Source organism: Hipposideros armiger, unplaced genomic scaffold (genome assembly GCF_001890085.2).
Source record: "Hipposideros armiger isolate ML-2016 unplaced genomic scaffold, ASM189008v1 scaffold_385, whole genome shotgun sequence".
In the NCBI taxonomy this organism is placed as follows: domain Eukaryota; kingdom Metazoa; phylum Chordata; class Mammalia; order Chiroptera; family Hipposideridae; genus Hipposideros; species Hipposideros armiger.
In genome coordinates, this window is record NW_017731735.1 from 1101796 (window position 1) to 1120478 (window position 18683).

Here is an 18683-nt window from a genome sequence, read left to right on the forward strand (position 1 = left end):
ATGTTATTGATTTCTAGAGTTACACTTTAACTCATAAGCATAAATAAATGAATTAAAAACATTTATATAGATACAGAGTTAGTACTACCCATGTATAATGCACATCTTTATTTTTCCCCTCACAAATTTAGGCAAAAAAGTGCGCATTATGCATGGCAAAATATGGTATTTTCCTGCAAATTAAAAGAATAGAGTGTAGCTCTGAATTATTTGAACAATTCTATTCTGGAAACAGAGGGAGACTAGATGCTTCTAGAAGATTCTTCCAGCTGAGGAATCGAGGGCTCTCCAAATCTCTGTTTTCCACTGCCACTTTCCTACCACTCTTAGAATGCCTGCCAGAGGGAAGAGGAGGTAGAAGAAGCCCATCTCCCCACCACATGCATACTCTCTGAGAGGAGAGGACAAAGAGGAGAAAGGCAGCTGAATCTAGAGGCTTGATGAGGACGCTACTGGTAACTCCCACCTGTGGTCAACAAAAAGGAATGAACCCCAGAGAGAGATGCTTCTTTCTGAATAAAGTCAAGGCCTCAGACTGCCTTATATTTGCTAGGTTTCTTGATTTCTCAGGTCTTGGCAGATTTATCTCCTCAAATTGCTTGAGAGAGACAAATTGGGACTGATCCTGGTGGGAGGAATGGCCATTTGCCAGGTGCCTAGATGAGGGCCTTGCTTAGAAGTGCGCAAGGGATAGGGAACTGACTGACCCAGGTTGTTTCCTTCTTGCCCCTCATTTCTCCACCCATCCTTCAACCTAGGATCTAGCAAGCATATACCAATGTACCAGCAAGCTTACCAGTCCCCACGGGCTGCTCTGGCTGCCACAGGCACATGGCGTGGATGACAAGGCCTTGTTTGATCCCACCTAGGAGGCAGGAGATGGGCAATGAGCATCGTTGCCTCCCTTGGTCACCCCTTCTTCTTGTCCCACTGCCTATGTTCACCAACAGTCATTGACGCAGCACTTGGCCCTATCAGAGCTCAGTGTGTGACAGCCACAGAACTGAGTAAAGCCCAGCCTTTGCACTCAGAGATGCTCCCTGAGGGTGAAGAAGAGGGAGGGTGCCCTGATCCTGGGGCCACGGGGTCCACACAGCTAACAGCACCTCTTCTCTACAGATCAACCTGCTGTTTCCCATCATCTACTTGCTGTTTTGGGCCTTCCTGCTGATCTTTAGCCTGTGGTCGGAGCCTGTGGTGTGTGGCATCGGCCTGGCCATCATGCTGACGGGAGTGCCCGTCTATTTCCTGGGTGTTTACTGGCAACACAAGCCCAAGTGTCTCAATGACTTCATCAGTGAGTTGTTGAAGGTTCTGGGTGGCTAGAGGGCCTCCTGGTCTGGGATAGAGTGGTCATGGCCTGGCAGGGGATCCCCACCAGAATCAGGAGGCTTAGGCTGGGTCCCAGAGCTCTGGGGAAGGAGTTGGGGGTTAGGAAAGGACAGGTACCTTCCCAGAGACCTCAGAGGAGAGAACAGCTAACGTTTTCACACAGACTTTAGACCTGTAGGAATAGGCAACTTGATAGCTATCCTGCAGGAGCTGCCCTGGGCTGGGTAGAGACTAGTGAAGACCCTGGAAGTGGTGGTCAGTGAGCGTGGGCACAGTGAAAAACTGGAGCCTTGATGAGCAAGGGGCAGCAGGCAAACAGGTTTCCCACAGACACAGGAGGCAGGTGAGGTAGAATCTCCTGGAGAGGGTATCTCCCGAAGGCACTGGTGGCTCTGCTGAGGCAAAACCGGGGGCCGGAGAATGGGGAAGGGCATGAGCAACCAGGCTGGTGGGACACTCGGCACTGACCTGGTTCCTGTGTGACCTTCTTTCACAGAGTTGCTGACCCTGGTGAGCCAGAAGATGTGTGTGGTTGTGTACCCTGAGATGGGGGAGAGCTCGGAGACAGAGATGATAAATGAGGACATAGAGGAGCAGCAGCAGCCTATCAACCAACCCATTGCCTCCAAGGACAAGGACTCAGTGGAACAGTCCCAGCCCTGAGGACCACCATCCCCTCTCAGCTGCCTCCTCCCTCCTTCACCCCCTTTCTGCTCTCCTTCCCTGCCTGGGTCCCCCCAAACACACCCACACACACACACACACACACACACGCGCACACACACACACACACACACACACACACACACACACNCACACACACACACACACACACACACACACACACACACTCTGCTTCTGTCAAGCAGTGACAGGAACTGGGAGTGAGTGGTGAGAAACTATAAACAAAAACTCTAATATTTGTACCCAAAGAACTAGAACTTCACCTGCAGGAACTGTGTCCAAAGCCAGGGCTGCCCTATGCTCTGAGCTGCTAGAGGAGAGTGGAGCTGCAGGAGTGCCCTATAGGGCCCTCCCTTCTGGGCCCACACCCTTATTGCCTCCTCAGGAACATGAGTTCAGTACTGCCTTCCTTCCCCATTCCTGAGCCCAAGGGAGGCTTCAGCTCCTAGAGAAGTGGCAGCAACAAGCAAGAGTGAGCCATTTGAGGAGGGGCAGATTCAAGCAAATCTGTCATCATTAAAGGTCAGCTGGAGAGACCCGTATCCCCTCCCTTCACTGGGGACCCAAAAATCAGAAGCAATGCTTTCCTCTTCCCTCTTCCAAACCCCTCCACGCTGTGCCTCCACCACCCCAGCATGGGCTCCCTGTCCAGAGTTAGATTCCTGTCAGGACGCCACCCCCACTGAGCTAAGGACCAACAAAGCAAAATAACTGCCCCTCCCCTGACCCCCAGCCAGCCTGAGAAATAGCATTGGGAAAGGCTCAGATTGCAGAAACGCCCTGCCCCTGCCCCCTGCATCCTGCCCCCAACTGGGTGCCAAAGCTTCCTGAAACCAGAAAGGTCTCTCCTGATGACAAAGCAGCTCAGCTTCTTCTCCCTCCCCACCCCCATGGGAAGGAGCAGTCACCCTGTCACCCTGCAGCTATGCTCCCAACACACCCCCACGCAGCCAGCACTGCCTGTGCCCCCATCATGCCCTTTTCCTCCTCCCTGGACCTTGGCTCCAGGACCTGGAACTGGGTGTGAAGGCTCCCCAAGCCCTTCAGGCCTGAAACCCGAGCCAAATCAGCCTTAAGTCACCTCCCATCCAAGAACTGAACCTAAAAATACTCCCTTATTTCTAACCTTCAGGGCAGACTTGGTATGAAAAGCTTTTCCAGGAGGAAGGGTGCTTTCCCATCTCCCCAGAAGTACCCATCCCATAACCTTGGAGACTGGGGAGAAAGTCTCTTCTGAAGGCCAATTTCTCCCTTCTCCCCCAACTCATATAACTTCTCCCTCTTTTCGGGTTCCACCTCTGTCCTGTCTTTGGACATACTCCAGGGCAGGGTGAGAGGGCAGTGACAGAAGGCGCCCACTTTGAAGCCCCTTGGAAAAGCCTGCTGTTGTCCATGGTTTATGGACTCTGGCAGACACTGCCTTTCCCTGTGCTCCAAGGAAGGAGGCAGTGTTTGCCCTGGGGCTTGAGCCTTCTCCACCATCCCTGTTGTGCTAAGGACTAGGATCCTTTTATCCCAAAGCAGGAGTTCCTCCATTCCCCAAACTCCCCAGCCCATCTGCTTAAACTGGAATACCGTGGGAGCCCTCCTGACCTGCTCAGATCTCCCAGCTTCCAGCCCAGCCCGCCTGACCCTGTTTTGGTGAGTTGCCAGGTTTGGTCTGAGTTGTGGCCCCTTCAAAGTGGACTCCAGGGGAGCTGGAGCTGGCCCCTGGAGGGTTAGGGGACCATCCTCTTTTTCCCCCTTCTCATTCCTCCAACCTCATTTCCCCCCTTCAATTGTTGTGGGTTGTTTGTTTGTTTGTTTGTTTGTTTGTTTGTTTGTTTGTTTGTTTGTTTTGTAAAGTGGATGCCTTTTTGGATAAATATTTTTGAAGCTGGCATTTCTATTTCTTTGGGGTTTTTTAATGTATGGTTGTTCTGGGGAGAAGGGAGTTAGTTATACCTGGATAATAATCTTCTGTCTTTCAGTTGGTTTAGGTTTTAGAAGGTTCATTTGTTTTGTGAAGGGTTTGGGTTTTGTTTTTTTTCTTTTGATGTAATAAAATTTAAAATGGAAATCAAGTCGATGGTATTGGTAATTCAATGATCTTCTGAGACAGAGTCGCCAGGCACTTCCTATCTTGTCAGGAGATCTTTGGTTGCCAGATTCCTTCCAGGATGGCATTCCTAAAAGCCCTCGCTCTGTCCCAGCAACCCAGTGCCAGCACTTTCAGACAGCTACCTCTTGTTTTGAACCAAAACTTGTTCTCATTGCTTCCGTGAAGTCACAGTGTTATTACATTCCTGCTGTGTGCCCTGTGCTGAGAGCCTGCAGACTAGCAGGCTGGGAAGAACCTCATCACTCACTACCCAAGATGGGAACATAGGCACCAAGTGAGTGGAGGGAGGCGAAGGCAGAGGTGGTCCCCAAGGCCTGGTGGTCAGCAAAGTCTTCAGAGCCAAATGGGAAAGGAAGGGACAGCCTGAGCCTGTGGAGAGACGCAGAGTGGGAACTTAGGAGAGGACCCAGCTGGGCCCAAGGGACTTGATGGGAGGGCCTGAGAAGTGATGTGGAGTCCACTTAGCTGTACAGAGCTGCACAATAGGAAGATTTCTAGGTCGAAGACTAGGAGGACTGTTGCACTAGTACAAATGAAGAAGTGGTTAAGGTAGGGACAAGGGCCTCCTGATGCTTTGGGTTAATTGCTAGAGGAAGTTGACAGGATTAGACCCTGTCATTGCTTGGAGTCCCTTCTTTGTGGGCAGCCCTCCTGGCTGCCTACCCTGGGACAGCCTCTTTCCAGAGCCAGCATGGCTGAAAGACATGGGCAGGAGAAAGGGCAGGGGTTGAGGGGTGTTAAGACATCACCCTTCGCCACCTGGGACACTGTAAGGACACAAGCAGGCAAGATGCCTCTACTCCCTGTCCTGCTGGCTCCAACACTCCTGCTTTGTGGTTGACATTCTTCTATCGTAGACTGAGGTTGGAGGTTCACCATTTACGGGGGCACAGACTCTTGGCTCTGAGTCCCAGGTCAGCCACCAAACAGCTGTGTGTCCTTGGGCATGTCAACCAATTTAGCACTTTTGCGGCGGGGGGAGGAAAGAAGAGCATGGAACCTAATTTCAGTGTTCCTCAATCCCCCAGCCCAAGGTTGTCCCAAAAGCATGAGGGCAAAATTAGGCAGAGGCCAGTCTCGTGCAAGAGACCCTTCTCTAAGCATCACAGCCACCCTTTGGGATCACCTCTTCCCCATTGCACACTTTTCCTTTCCCTGGGCTGCACGAGGTCTCCTCCATGTCACCCCATTCCAGCAAGTCCAGCCCTCTCCAATCCCCTCTCACTCCATAGAGACACTTGTCCCTGGGGGCCTGCTCTCTCTCTGTAAGGTGACACTTGCTGATTTTTTCAACCTGGTCAAATGGGCAAATGTGGGTCTCTGCCTGAGCAACATGCATTTATTTTTAACCTGGGCCTTTCCCCTGTCTTAATCCTGTCAGTCCCATTAATGCTAGGAACTCAGATGCTCAGACCTTAGGGAGTTCAGGAGCCTTTTGGAGGTCACTGAAATCATAGCTGCTTAAGTATTCATTAATTAATACAGTCACACAAGAAATATTTTTATAACCATTGTGTCCAGGGGTTTTGCTATATGCTGTGGAAAAGCAAACTTACGCCTGAATTTTTCAACTTAGCACAGACTTCAAATATTTTGTTTCATTTGCCCCATAAGAATATTCATACATGTCAAACCACCTGTCCCTAATTTTAATTCAAGCATATGGTCACTACAGCTAAAGAGGTCCAAAAGATGTATCTGACCTTACCCTCAAGGAGCAGATAGTCTGCAGGGGAAGAAGGCAAGAATGCACATGGCACAGATATGTGCCTTCATGGCATCACTGACTGTGCACTCCGGCTGGACCCGAGATGGACCCGGGGGCTGAAGCCGCCAGATCCCTAGAGCCTGCATAGTGCCTGGTACCTAAGTGTTCGAAAACACTTGTCAATTTGAGGCATCAGATGAGGCTGCAGACAGTGTATCTGCTTAAGAGACACAGATAAATCACAATAGGCGGTCAGAGGAAGGACAGAAAGAGACCGAATATTGCTTTCCATATATTATCTTATTCAAAGTTTAATTAAACAACCTGACAAAGTAGGCATAACTACTGCCATTTTACAAGTAAGATTAAGTAACTTGCCCAAGGTCACCGAGATGATGACAAAGGCAGAATTTGAGCCCAGTTCTCTCTGACACTACACGGCCATGCTCGGCCACCTCCCTGTTGGAAAGACATGGTGAAAGGGGTGGCCTTTGAACTGAGGCCAGTGACAAAGTCAGTAAGATAATACACATGCATTGCTTCAATTAATGCAAACAGGTAGCAACTGCAGGGGCAAGATCCTGCTGATCTGGGAGGCTTTCTTTCTATTCCTGAGCAACTATGCAGAACCCAAGAATCCCCCAGCCCTTTACTGGCACTGCCCTCCCCAACACCCTTCCTACCCAGCAACCCCTCCTCCCCTGCCCAGACATCCAGAGCTTCTCTTGCCCAGCCAAACCCCTCGGTTGCTGGGAAGCACTGATATCAGTGTGCCAGCAATGTCAGCCACCAGCCTGGGAGGTGAGGGACTAAGATCACTTATCTCCCCATGGCCGGAGCTGTCTGATTTTCTCATTTCCTGCCAGCTCTATTTGCACACCTCCCTGCTTCCTCCAGCGCTGCTTCACTCACCACTGACGCAGTCTCCCTCTCCCCCAGGATGGCTGACAGAGAGCAAAGAAGGCTCTCAGAGTCACACAGCTGCCCCTTTCCCTATCTCTTCTTGCCTGGGGGTTTCAAGAACTAGCCCAATGTCCTTTCCCCCAAGATCAATGCTGTATCCTTGTGTGACCTTGGGCCTCAGCCTCTCAGCCTTGTTTTCCTCATTATAAGGTAAAAATAAAAATACCATCTGTCTTGCTTACCTTCCAACTTAACTCACAGGGAAACTGTCAGCATGGAAAAGTGTATATTTCAATGATAGAATGCATAACACCAGAAAATGCCAGCCTTTCACCATCACCACCAGTATTTCAAAGTTGGGGAGGGACAGAATTTCTCACTAAGACAAGGCCCTGGCCCCAGTATTCTCAGCCTGCCCACTCTCTCTGTAACTGCACTGAAACCCTTCATCCCAGCCATGTTTCTTCTTCCTCCTTCCCTACAGACGCTTAGCTTGTAGGTGCCAGGGCTGTGGGTGCCAGGGCTGTGGGAGGCTGCCCTCTGTTGTCCACCTGATTCCTGACCACAGCAGCCCCTCAAGTCCTGAATTTTGGACCAATATTGTCACCTGGTGGTCAACAGAGGCACTGCTGCCAAACTGAAGTAACAGCTGTGGTACCTGTTTACCACAGGGTCCTTAGAAATGAGAAGGCAGAAGAAATCTCCCCACCTGAGATCTGTCTCTGGGATGCATGGAGTTCTACCCATGCCAAGTCAGGGCTTTCAGAGAAAGCACCTCAAACCCTGTACCGAAAGCTTCTGGGGTAGTGTGGAAGTGAGGAGGGATGGAGGAAGAGGATACTAACTAGAGGGGTAACTTGCCTGACTTGTAGGCAGCCCTGTCTACATTTGCATACTCTCTTTCAGTGTTCAATGCCACACATATCCCCCTACATTTGCCCCACTGTGGCCTGGCGCTTGGTGTGCCAGCCTTATGAAACCTTCTATCCCCCTACAGGGCACCCACAGCAGTTGCTAGTGACAAAAGAGCCTGTGATATATTTCTTTTTTTTTCTTTTTTTTTAGTATTTTCTTTTTTTTTTTTTAAGATTTTTATTGGGGAATTGGGGTGATGGGAACAATGCTGGGGAATTGGGGGGAGGGGAACAGACAAGTTGCTGTCCTTTTGTTCTTCAGTCTAGTTGTGGAGGACATCACTTCACTGGCCCAAGTTGGCACCATCATTGCGCTCTTCCCAGGCGAGGCAGATCAGTCGCCGGCTTCTGGACGGCCGCTCACAGTGGTTGCTGGCCACTCACGCTGGCTGCTGGCTACACACGGTAGCCCATGGCAACCCACTGCCACAGGGGCTGCAGCCTATGCTGTCGCCGGCGACTCATGGCAGCCCAGCTCCAGGTTGAGCTGTTGTTCAGCATCTTAGCTGTGGAGGGCAGTGTCACTGGCCCTCATATGTGGGATCCGAACCGGGGCCCTCTGGCATCCCAAGCCAGTTCTTAACCATCACGCCACTCGGCCGGCCCGCCTGTGATATATTTCTATGTGTCCTTTTTCACTGGACATATAGTCCCTTTTTTAGATAGACGGAATTTGACAAGTAAAAGCAGGGTCACAGCCCAGTGCCTCTGACAGAAGGGAGTGGGGAGTTCCCAGAGAAAAAGAAAAGGGAAGGAAGAGGGGACCCAGCATGAGACCAAAAGTACAGAGAGTAAATCCTGGGATTCTCCTGAAGACCCTGAAACAGAGCCCCAGGAAGAGGTGATGACAAAAGACAAGGCTTCTCAAGCCTCACAAGAGGAAGTGGACCCAAGAGACACACATCGAGGTCAGAGAACGGCCATGAAGAAGGAAAGACAGCAAACTGAGCTATAGCGAGTGCCTGAGCCCTGCGGCCAGGGCACAGGAAACTGGGCAGAGCCCCAGGACCAGAGCAGGGCAGGGCGCCAGCCTGAGGCTCTGGCAGCACAGCACAGCTAGAAGAGGGAGGCACTGGAGCCACCGGAGAAGTGCAATTGTCAGTTCCTGGGGCAGCAGCCTGCCTGGGCCTGGGGCACAGAGCCCAAGTCCTGACCAGGGCCTTCAGCCAAGCCAGGCACTCAGGGACAGTGCCAGGCTGCTAGAGCCAGCCAGGGCTGGCAACATATGAGGGTTTGGGCTATTGCACAGACCTTGTGCAAAAATCTAGCAAATAAGCATGCTCTAACGCCACAACACATGCTCCATGTATGGCTTGGTCCCAGAACCTATCACTACTTCCTAGACCTCTTAAACACCCCCTGGCCAGCACCCAGGAGGATGACCTGGGAGGTGGGGCTACAAAAGGAACTGACTGCCCCTGTGGGTGGGTGGAGCCCTTGGGGGTACCAAGAGGAAGGCGTGTCAAGGGAGGAGCTCAGCCCAGGCTGGGGGTCAGCTCTGTAGAGGGTGTTCTCCGTGCATCCTGACTTGCTACTTCATTCTGCACAGAACTTTCTGGAAGTCAGAGGGAGGCGGACACTCGGAGGGAGGTGTTGGTCTCAGCAAGGACTCTGGAAACCCCTGGACTCAACAGGGACTGGAGAGGCGTTCCCAGAAGCATCAGCTCCTGGGAGGCGCAGAACTCCGGCTTGGACCCTGACAAAAGAGTGCCTCAACTGCTAAATAGCCCGGGGCCCCATTTCTCTAAGGCCTGCATCCTTCCCCCAGGGTGCGCCCTGCCCCTCCCTGAGTCACCCCAGGGAGAGAGGGGGAAAAAACGGAAGAGAAAAGAGGCATTGACTACAGAGGAAGGAAAAGGAAACACCAGAGGAGGGAGGAGAGAGGCCACGCAGGAGTGGGTGACAGAGGAGACCGAGAGGGCAGATCTAGGGCAGATCAAGGGCAGGGGGAGATAGAGAGAGGGCAGGCCAAGCATCCCACGGGTGCCCCAAGAGCAGGGCTCAGGGGCGGGGAGCCCAGGGGGCGGGCCGGCCATGTCCCACGGGACCTACTACGAGTGTGAGCCCCGGGTTGGCCAGCAGCCACTCGAGTTCTCAGGGGGCCGAGCTGGGCCTGGGGAGCTGGGGGACATGTGTGAGCATGAGGCCTCCATCGACCTCTCCGCCTACATCGAATCTGGGGAGGAGCAGCTCCTCTCCGACCTCTTCTCTGTGAAGCCAGCACCAGAGGCCCGAGGCCTCAAGGGTCCCGGAACCTCTGCCTTCCCCCACTACCTGCCGCCTGACCCACGGTCCTTCGCCTACCCTCCACATACCTTCGGCCCCGACAGGAAAGCGTTGGGACCTGGCATCTACAGCAGCCCAGGGAGCTACGACCCCAGAGCCGTGGCTGTGAAGGAGGAGCCTCGGGGGCCCGAGGGCAGCCGAGGGGCCGGCCGAAGCGGCTACAATCCTCTGCAGTACCAAGTGGCACACTGTGGGCAGACAGCCATGCACTTGCCCCCGACCCTGGCAGCACCCAGCCAGCCCCTGCGCGTCCTCAAGGTAAGAGTAGGTCAATTCTCCTCCTTGCCTTCCAGGGGCTGGAGACCCTGTGGATGGGGGAAACGCTGAGCTTCCTGCTTAAACTCTTAACGGGTCTGTGTTTGGTGTTGCTCCATGAAAATGACCCACCCCAAAGCCCTCCGTGCCCACCACCCAACCATGACCCTGCTTTGCTTCTCTGGGAATTCACTCCCACTCTGAACACTACTGTGTCCTGCAGTCCCTGTGAACGGCTGACCTGCTCTGACCTCAGGCCTCCTATCAGCTTCTCTGCTGCCCACCAGCCCCTTCCTCTTGTTTCTCTACCTCCTGCTTCTAGACGGGGAAATACCTGCTGATCAAAGAACAGGAGACTGCAGATAGACTGAAGTGTCCTCAGAGAGCATGGGAACATAAAAGAGAGTTTTGGTCAGAGCAGGGACCCCATGCAACTGGCAGGGCAATGGCTGCTCTGACCGGGAGCCAGGAGCTGGCTCTGGATCCCATTTGATGCCCAAGGGTGCTCTCACTTCGGCATTCCTGCCCTGTCTCCGCTCTGCTTCCTGGCCAGTCCTCGCCTCTTGACTCTCTGTACCTTCCCCTCCAGGCCCCTTTGGCCGCTGCCGCACCGCCCTGCAGCCCCCTTCTCAAGGCGCCCTCCCCAGCTGGCCCCTCGCACAAGGGCAAGAAGGCAGTGAACAAAGACAGCCTGGAGTACCGTCTGAGGCGGGAGCGGAACAACATTGCAGTGCGCAAGAGTCGGGATAAGGCCAAGAGGCGCATCCTGGAGACGCAGCAGAAGGTGCTGGAGTACATGGCAGAGAACGAGCGCCTCCGCAGCCGTGTGGAGCAGCTGACCCAGGAGCTGGACACGCTTCGCAACCTCTTCCGCCAGATTCCCGAGGCCGCCAACCTCATCAAGGGTGTGGGCAGCTGCAGCTGAGCCCAGCCGGCAGACTGTGGGCACCAACTCCCCGGCCCAGCCTGACCCTGGGGCTCCCAACCCTGCTGGGGTCCTAGAGCCCCTCACAGGCCGAGCCTGAGACATAGACCATGGACAAAAGGCGGCGGGTGGCAAGGGAGGAGGGCAGGCCTCAGCATTATGATTCTGTGGCTGAATAAAATTGCACTATGACTCAGTGCTGGGGCTGTGCACTCTGTGTGTGTGTGTGTGTGTGTGTGTGTGTTTGCTTGTGTGGCGTGGGGGACTTCAAGGGCATACATGTGGCTAGGTCTGCATACCTCTTGATTCCATGCCCAAATGAATATTTGGGAGTATTCCCAAATATTCAACAGACATGCTACCCACAGATCTCCCCCCAAGATATCACCTGGCTAGGCTGTGAGCCTGTCACTCTGTTCTTCTCCGCCCCCCCACCACCACCACCACCCACTTTGTCCTCTGGACACTGAAAGCACACAGGACCTGGGGCAGCCTCTGGTTACTGTCCTAACAGAGCTCTGGAGATGCAGCACCACCCAGTCCCTTCTGCCCAGGCCTGTTTACCCCAGCTTCTCTCTTACCTTGAGGTATCAGTCTGGGAGGTCTTGTCCCAGGTGACCAGGGGAAAATTCCAGATGGCTCTGCCATATTTGTGGTCCCTTAGCTCTTGATCCAGCCTCGATCCCTTCTCTACAGATCCACAGCTTCAGTCTACCAGACTGACATGCCTCCATGGCTCCCTCCCACCCACTCTCATCTTTGTCCCTTATCCCCTGGGGTTTGGGTGCCCTAAAGCATGAGGATCTGGGTGCTTGTGGGATGAATCAGTTGGGAAAGGCCTTGAGGCCCGTTTGCATATGAGACAATTGATAACGAGGAGGATGACACCCACCTGTGCCAGTGAAACCCCATGTTCAAAGCGTTTGCTTTTTCACAGAATTCTCGCCTGAGAAGCACAATAGTACAGTGTTTGAGGGCCTCAGTTTGAATCTCACTCTGCTATTTATAAGCTGTGTGACCTTAAGCCAGTTACTTCTCTCTGTGCCTCAATTTCCTCATCTGCAAAATGGAAGTAGTGCTAGCCCCCACCTCATCGTGCTGTTAGGTTTACAGATCAACAGGGCCCGACCCAGGGTCAGCGTGAATAATTGTTATTATTGCATTTTGCTAGATGTGAAAGGACCTCAGAGATCTCATCTAAACTTCTCATTTTGCAGGTGAGGAAACTGAGGCCTCAGATAGAGGAAGGGACTTACCCAGAGTCACGAAGTTGGTTAGAAGCAGAACCAAAATTAGCTCCATAAAATCACAGATCTCAAGAGGTGCTGGAAAAGACCTCAAGAGATCATCCGGTGGGCTTTGCCCTCAGACAAGCAAGATAGTGTGAGCCACATTTTGTAGATAAAGCAGTTGAGGGCCAGAGGGGATAAGAGATGGTCTCCTGAAGCTCACTCAGTCACTTCGCTGTCTCAGCATAGGGCACCTGTCTCCCTGCTCTGCTCTCACACCTCCCCTCAGAGGTATACAGGCCACGCGGAGCACCTGAATCCCATTCATAAGTTATTGGGATTGCCAGACTAAGACGAGGCAAGAGACACAATGCAGGCTAGAGTCTCTCCTAAGTCACTAATGACTTGTAGGCCACTGCTGAGAAAGCCTGAGTTAGACGTCAAGGAATAACTTTCTGAAAGACAAAGAGACTGGGGCCTGAGGCCTCCCTGTTCTCTCTCTCCACATTCCCAGTGTCAGAATGCTCCCACATCCCAAGGCATCTGTGTTCACTATGCCTGCCTTACCCAGGACTAGTCTCTTTCTTGCCTTTACCTCCATGTCTCGGGCACCATCTCTCCTACATCTGTGCCCTGGATCCCCCGCCCCAGGTCTGGTTTGGGCAGACAGATCTGAACCTCACGAGGTGGTTTATTCCCTCACTTGTCGGGGGCTCCTGAGTTTAGAAGGGGGAGGTGCCAGCCTCTGTGGATGCCTGGGAGAATCCTGCACCTTCCTTTCAGCCCAGGGGGATGGGTTGCACAAGGGGGGTTTGTACAGAACATACTAAGTGACTCAACCTCCGGATTTCCTCCTCTCAGCTCAAGACCACTGCCCCTTGACTTATTTTCAACCCAGCCTTCTTTCCCACAGCTCTGAAGTGTGTCTCCTCCTAGCCCCCACCACCCCGTTGGCTCCTCAGGACAGGTGGTTGGCACCAGGACTGGAGAAGAGCCACAGCCCAACTGGGAGAAAAGGACGTGCCTGGCCCCAGTGTGACATGGAGTGACAAGCACACCTCAATCCTCTGTGGCTGATCATATCCTGGGGAGATGACAGGTAGCCAGAAGCCACACTTTCTGAATGAGGCCTTAACCTGACCTAAACTGGTTTGGGCCAAAATAACTTATTCAACAAGTATTTGTTGAGCATCTTTCCTGTGACAGGCCCTTGCAAAGTGTCCAGAACACTGCGGTATCCAAGACGAACCCAGCTCTTAGCTGAAGGGACAGGAAAAAAAAGGCAACAAACAAGTGTGCTGAGTGCCTTCCTCTGCACCTCCTTGGTCATCCTGCAGTGTTCCAGGTGGGACAGGAGAGTGAAGTTTCCCGCTTGTCCCCACCCCTCCCGGACAGGACAGGTACTCTCCACAGTTCCCTCTCACAAGAATCCTGCCCTAATGGCCTGGGGTGCTAATGCCCTCCCTGCTGCCACCGGCCCACTTCACCACTCCTTGCTGCCTTCCTTTAATCCTGTTCATTCACACCTCCATAAAGCACCTTCATTAAGCTCATTAATTACTCTTTTTGAATACACCCATTAGGGAAAATGAATAAACAAGCAAGTAGGGAGGCTATTTTAGCTGGAGTGGTCAAGGAAGGCCTATCTGAGGAGGTGACTTTTAAGCTGAAACCTAAAAAGCTTCAAGAAGGAGGCAAATGTGCCAAATTGGGGGGAACATGAGCAGAGGCGAGAGTAAATACAAAAGCCCTAAGGTGTGTGTGTGTGTGTGTGTGTGTGTGTGTGTGTGTGTGTGTGTGTGTGTGTGTGTGTGTTTGGGAGTGGGGGGGCCGGAGGGGGGTTGCAGGTGAGCAAGAAAAATAAAGAAAGCCCAAGTGACACTAGCAGGATGGGAAGGACAAAGGGGATAAGCAAGAAAAACACCTCCCTTATTCCAGGAGAGAGTTGCAAAACTCTTCTCATTCCTTCTGCTGGGGAGAACAGTTCCTAAGAAGTTGGGGTGGGATGAACAAGCAGGTGTATCTCTGCTCCCACCAAAGGCAAAGCAGATGGCAAAAAGGAGGAGTCCCAGGAAGGGAGGGCAGTTAGCCCCACCCCTGCTTGGGGAAAGTCTCGAGGCCTGGGGATGCGGTAACTTGGGGAAACCAGCAAATCAAGGTGCAAACAGCACACACATGCATTCCTATTGCTTTAAAATCCACAGCTTGGGCCCATTTTTCCTTCATGAGCAAACCTGGGCCCCAGGGTGAGAGTCCTGCGCTGAGAGATAGGATCACAGGCCCCAGGGAAGCCACGAAGGAGGAAGGCTTTTTGGAGATACCGCGAAAAGGGAGGAAGCTGCCCAAGGTGAGCCCGCCAAGGTCAGTCGGGCGGTGGAAGCTGCTTGTGAAAGCCGCTCTCCCTGCTCCGTGCACACCTCCCACCCCACCCCCATAGATTGCCACATGCCCAGCCCCCAGGGCCCCCATCCCAGTGTTGCAAGATCCCGGTTGGGGTTGTGGGGGTGGAAAGGGGCCTCTTCACCTCCACCCCCTACCCTAAGCCAGTGAGGGGACTATGGGATGGAGGGGGCTGTATAGGAGATGCTGAGGCAACAGGAGCCAAGGATGGCTGAGGGCCTATGCACCTCCTCTTCCACAGGCCAGTCACTTCCCATTACCCTCACCTACCCCCATCAGGCAGACCTCTCTCTCCTCTCAGGACTCAGCCTGGGCTGCTCCAAAGCAGGAATGGTCCAACCTGGACAGGACTCTTGGCTGGCCTCTGTCTGCTGCTACTATAAGCAGGTCTGACCTGGCCTCAGAAAAATGCCAGTGGCACATAAGGAATTCTCCAAAGCTACACATGGGGAGATGGTAGGTATTTTTAAAGGAAAATGGCTGCAACTGGCCACCAATTCTGACTTCAGGGAGCAGCGGGAGGGTCCTGGGACTTGGGGAAAGGAAGGCTTCCTAATAGGGAGAGACCCACCACCAGAGCTGTAGCCTCTTCTCTTGTAGAAACAGAGATCTGAGGTAGGTAGAGGCAAGCCATACATAGATTGGATCCATCCCCCATGTCCCACAAGTCAAACTTTGCCCTTAACCAAGCCCCAAACTGTTCAAAGCCCTGTTGCCCCCACATCTAGCACTGTCCCCCTGGCCAGGCCATCCAACCCTGCTGCAATCGGGACGGTTTGCAAAACGCCTGCTAGCTCCCGCTTTGTCACCATCTGAGGTTAGGACTGTACTTGGGAGATAAGCCTGGGCCCCACCCGCCTGTCCCGAGTGAGACTGCTGGCCTGCTGCAATCGGGACGGTTTGCAAAACCCCTGCTGGCTCCAGCTCTGTCACCATCTGAGGTTAGGGCTGCACCCCAAGATAAAGCCTAGCTCCGCCCACCAGCTCTGCCTTCAAACCTCACAAGCAGCAAGCAGCGTGGCCAAGAGACAGAACTCCTGGAAAGCCCACTTAGGGTCTGGAAGCCTTACTCAGGCCCAGCGAAGACCCCTGGTCCTCTCCTCACCTCTTCTCCCCTCCATCCCTCGCCTCACCTTTGCACTGTCCCCATCACTGTCCTCTCCCTTCACTCTCCATCTACTTTCCTCACCTTCCATCTTCCATCCTCACCTTTCCCCCTGCCTCAGCTCCCTACTGCCTTCCTTCCTTCATTCATTCTTTGGCTTAAAAAATATTTAATAACACCTACTCCAGGCCAGGCACTTTGCTTGTTATGGAAGCTACAAAATAAACAAGGAGGACAGTCCCTGCCCTTGTGGGGCTTACCAATTCGTGAGGGGGACAGACAAACGGAATCTCACAAGTAAATATATAATTCTAAATTGTGGGCAGTGCTGTGTGGCAAAAGTAAAAAAATGACTGTGACAGATATTAACAAGGGCACTTGATTTAAATGTGTGAAGGAAGGCTTCTTTGAGGAAGTAACATATAAGCAGGTATCTGAAAGGTGAATAGGAATCAGTTTGGCAAAAAGTAGAGTTCCCAGCAGAGAAAAGTGTATGCAAAGGCCCCAAGCTGCAGGTCCTTCCCAGTCACTAACGGGCTGGGAAGGTGCAGGCAGACTAGACTGAAGGTGGGGAGCTGAGGTCAAAGGGACTGAGGCCACATCTCACTCAATGGGATCTAGGTCAACAGAGGGAGGAACCACCTTCCAAAGGAAGAGGACATTTCCTGTCCCAACAAGAAAGAAGGGATGGCAGCAGATACAGATACAAACAGATAGGTTTGTAGCAGGCTGAGGCTGGCTTCTATTTCACCGTGAAAGAGGTGACTGCAAGTGACTGAGCAGGAGGCTCAGAGAAGGAGGCTTGAAGGTATAAAATCCTACTTGGTCAGAGTAAAAGAGGGAGCTGATTGCTGAGATTCCTGACTTGGGAACACCCAACTGAAGACAATTTTAGAGTGACTGACAACAGTCTGTCCCCTGGAGGGACAGGACAGGTCCTCAGTGGTCCTCTGCTGCTTGGGAGCAAGTGGGGCTGACCCAGGGCGATGAGATAGACAGGACAGACGGGGAAGGTGAGATGAAGGCACTTACAAAAGAGGGATTTAGTGGCGAACCTAGAACCTAAGGCAGACAGGGAGAGATGAAAAGACAGGAAGGGCCAGTGGTTCTTCACTGAGCTTGTAGAACAGCTGCAGTGAGGCGACTTGAGCAAACAAACCATAAGGAAAGGAGATCATATCAGAGAGTGGGATGTTTGATTCAGTTATTTCATAGGTGCTGCAGTTTCTGGTGATGATAAGGCTCTGGGCATGACTCTGGGAGTGGCTTGCTAAGGTGGAAGGGAGAATAATGTTAGAGATAAAAGGGTGAAGGAACAGAGAGGTCAGCATGGATGAATGGAGCAGTCATAAGGATGACACAGCACCTAGGATGGCTGCCCTGCTCAACCCCTTCTTCTCTCCTCATCCTACCTCCCATCTCCCACATTCTTTCTTTCACATCCATCCCTTCCTCATCAACATCCTCTCTCCTTGTCCCTTTCTAATTTCCTATCTCCATGCCCATTCACACCTTCATCCCCATCCTCTCTAACTTCCATCCTTCTGTCTAACCCCACCCTCTCTTATCACCTCCATCCTCTCCTTACCTATTATCTCTCCTTGTCTCCACCTTTTCTCCTCACCCTCATCTTTCTCATCCTCTTCCTCTCATCACAGCTTTATTTCTTCTCCATGCTGTGCACTTGAGAACCACTCTTGCGTGGTGGATTCAAGCCTGTGCTCAGGAGCCTAACTACATGGATTCAAATCCCACATTTACCACTACCCACAATGACTAATTTTGCTGTCAGTTGTAAAATTGGGACAATAATAACATCTATCTTGTAAGTTTTCAGAAAAGATTCCATGAGTCTAAAGTGCTTGAAACAATATCTGGGCACAAAAGAAATGCTCAATAAAATGATTATTCTCATCCTCCATCCTTACCGTCTTGCTCTATCGTCACTTTCATCTCTCCCCTCCATTATCCCTCTACACCTACTTCGTACCTCTTCAAAGAGGCAGAGATGAATCAGACTAGCCCCTGCCCACAGTCTAGCAAGGAAACAAGCACAAAATTAAATGTCAGGAGAGTATAAATGCTACTTCAAAGATGTGAAAGAAATGCTATTGGAAAACAGAGGATATGCAAACTAACTCGGCCTGGGAAGTAGTCTCAACGGGCAGATAACTTCTCAGCTGGATCTTAAAAGATGAGGAGGAATTTGCCAGGCAAAGGCAGAAGAGGGGTATTCCAAAAGAGGAAACACGAGGTGTTTCTTGTGCTTCCTCTGCTAGAAGGTATTAAGTCGTCCTGCAAAGGGTGTGTCTGGTGAGGATGAAACCCCGCCCTGGCGGGGCACGCTCTCCTCAGTATGGCCACAAGGGGACAGCAAAGCATTAGGAGCAGCTGCAGGCCGGGGGCCAGAAAACCTGCAGGGAGTCACAGACCTTGGGTCCATAACGCAAAGCCTGACCAGGGGATTTTGTTCCCAGATGGCCTGGCTCAGCTAGGGGAAATGAAAAAAAGGCTCCCAACACTTGGAGAAAAAGACTAGGTTTGTCTTAGAGATAAAAAGAGCCCCCTAAAGGTTTATACACGTTGATTACAACAGAATAGTTCCCCACTGAGTTAAAGTGTCTGTAGAACGTACACTCTTTACTTTTTACTGAGCCAGACACTGTTCTTGACACTTTACAAATCTTACTCCTCATAACAGCCCTATCAGGCAAGTACAATCATCCCCATCTTGCAAATGGAAACACTGAGGCACTTGTCCAAAGTTACATAGACAGGAAGTGGCAGAGTTGGTTTGGCTCCAGAGTTCAGATGCCTCCTTTGTAATGGGTAGTACCAGCC

The 18683-nt window shown here is 52.2% G+C and overlaps 2 protein-coding genes across 5 annotated transcripts in view; both read left to right on the forward strand.

Moving 5' to 3' along the window:
- SLC7A8 (solute carrier family 7 member 8) overlaps nt 1-4056 on the forward strand; it is a 49430-nt gene extending 45374 nt beyond the window's left edge. For all 4 annotated transcript variants that reach the window (XM_019663180.1, XM_019663179.1, XM_019663178.1 and 1 more), the window contains 2 exons: nt 1120-1297; nt 1829-4056. In XM_019663180.1, the coding sequence (XP_019518725.1) occupies nt 1120-1297; nt 1829-1995 (345 nt within the window). In that variant the 3' untranslated portion in view covers nt 1996-4056. The remainder of the gene's footprint in view (nt 1-1119; nt 1298-1828) is intronic.
- Nucleotides 4057-9123: 5067 nt separating this feature from the next.
- Nucleotides 9124-11302, forward strand: CEBPE (CCAAT enhancer binding protein epsilon). Its single transcript, XM_019663041.1, has 2 exons — nt 9124-10186; nt 10773-11302. The coding sequence occupies exons 1-2, from the start codon at nt 9677-9679 to the stop codon at nt 11106-11108; spliced, it is 846 nt and encodes a 281-aa protein (XP_019518586.1). The 5' UTR covers nt 9124-9676; the 3' UTR covers nt 11109-11302.
- The last annotated feature ends 7381 nt before the right edge of the window (nt 11303-18683 follow it).

Coding starts and splice junctions, on each gene's coding strand:
- CEBPE (XM_019663041.1), top strand. CDS start 9,677: ATGTCCCACGGGACCTACTACGAGTGTGAGCCCCGGGTTGGCCAGCAG. Junction 10,187..10,772: donor AGCCCCTGCGCGTCCTCAAG/GTAAGAGTAGGT, acceptor CTTCCCCTCCAG/GCCCCTTTGGCCGCTGCCGC.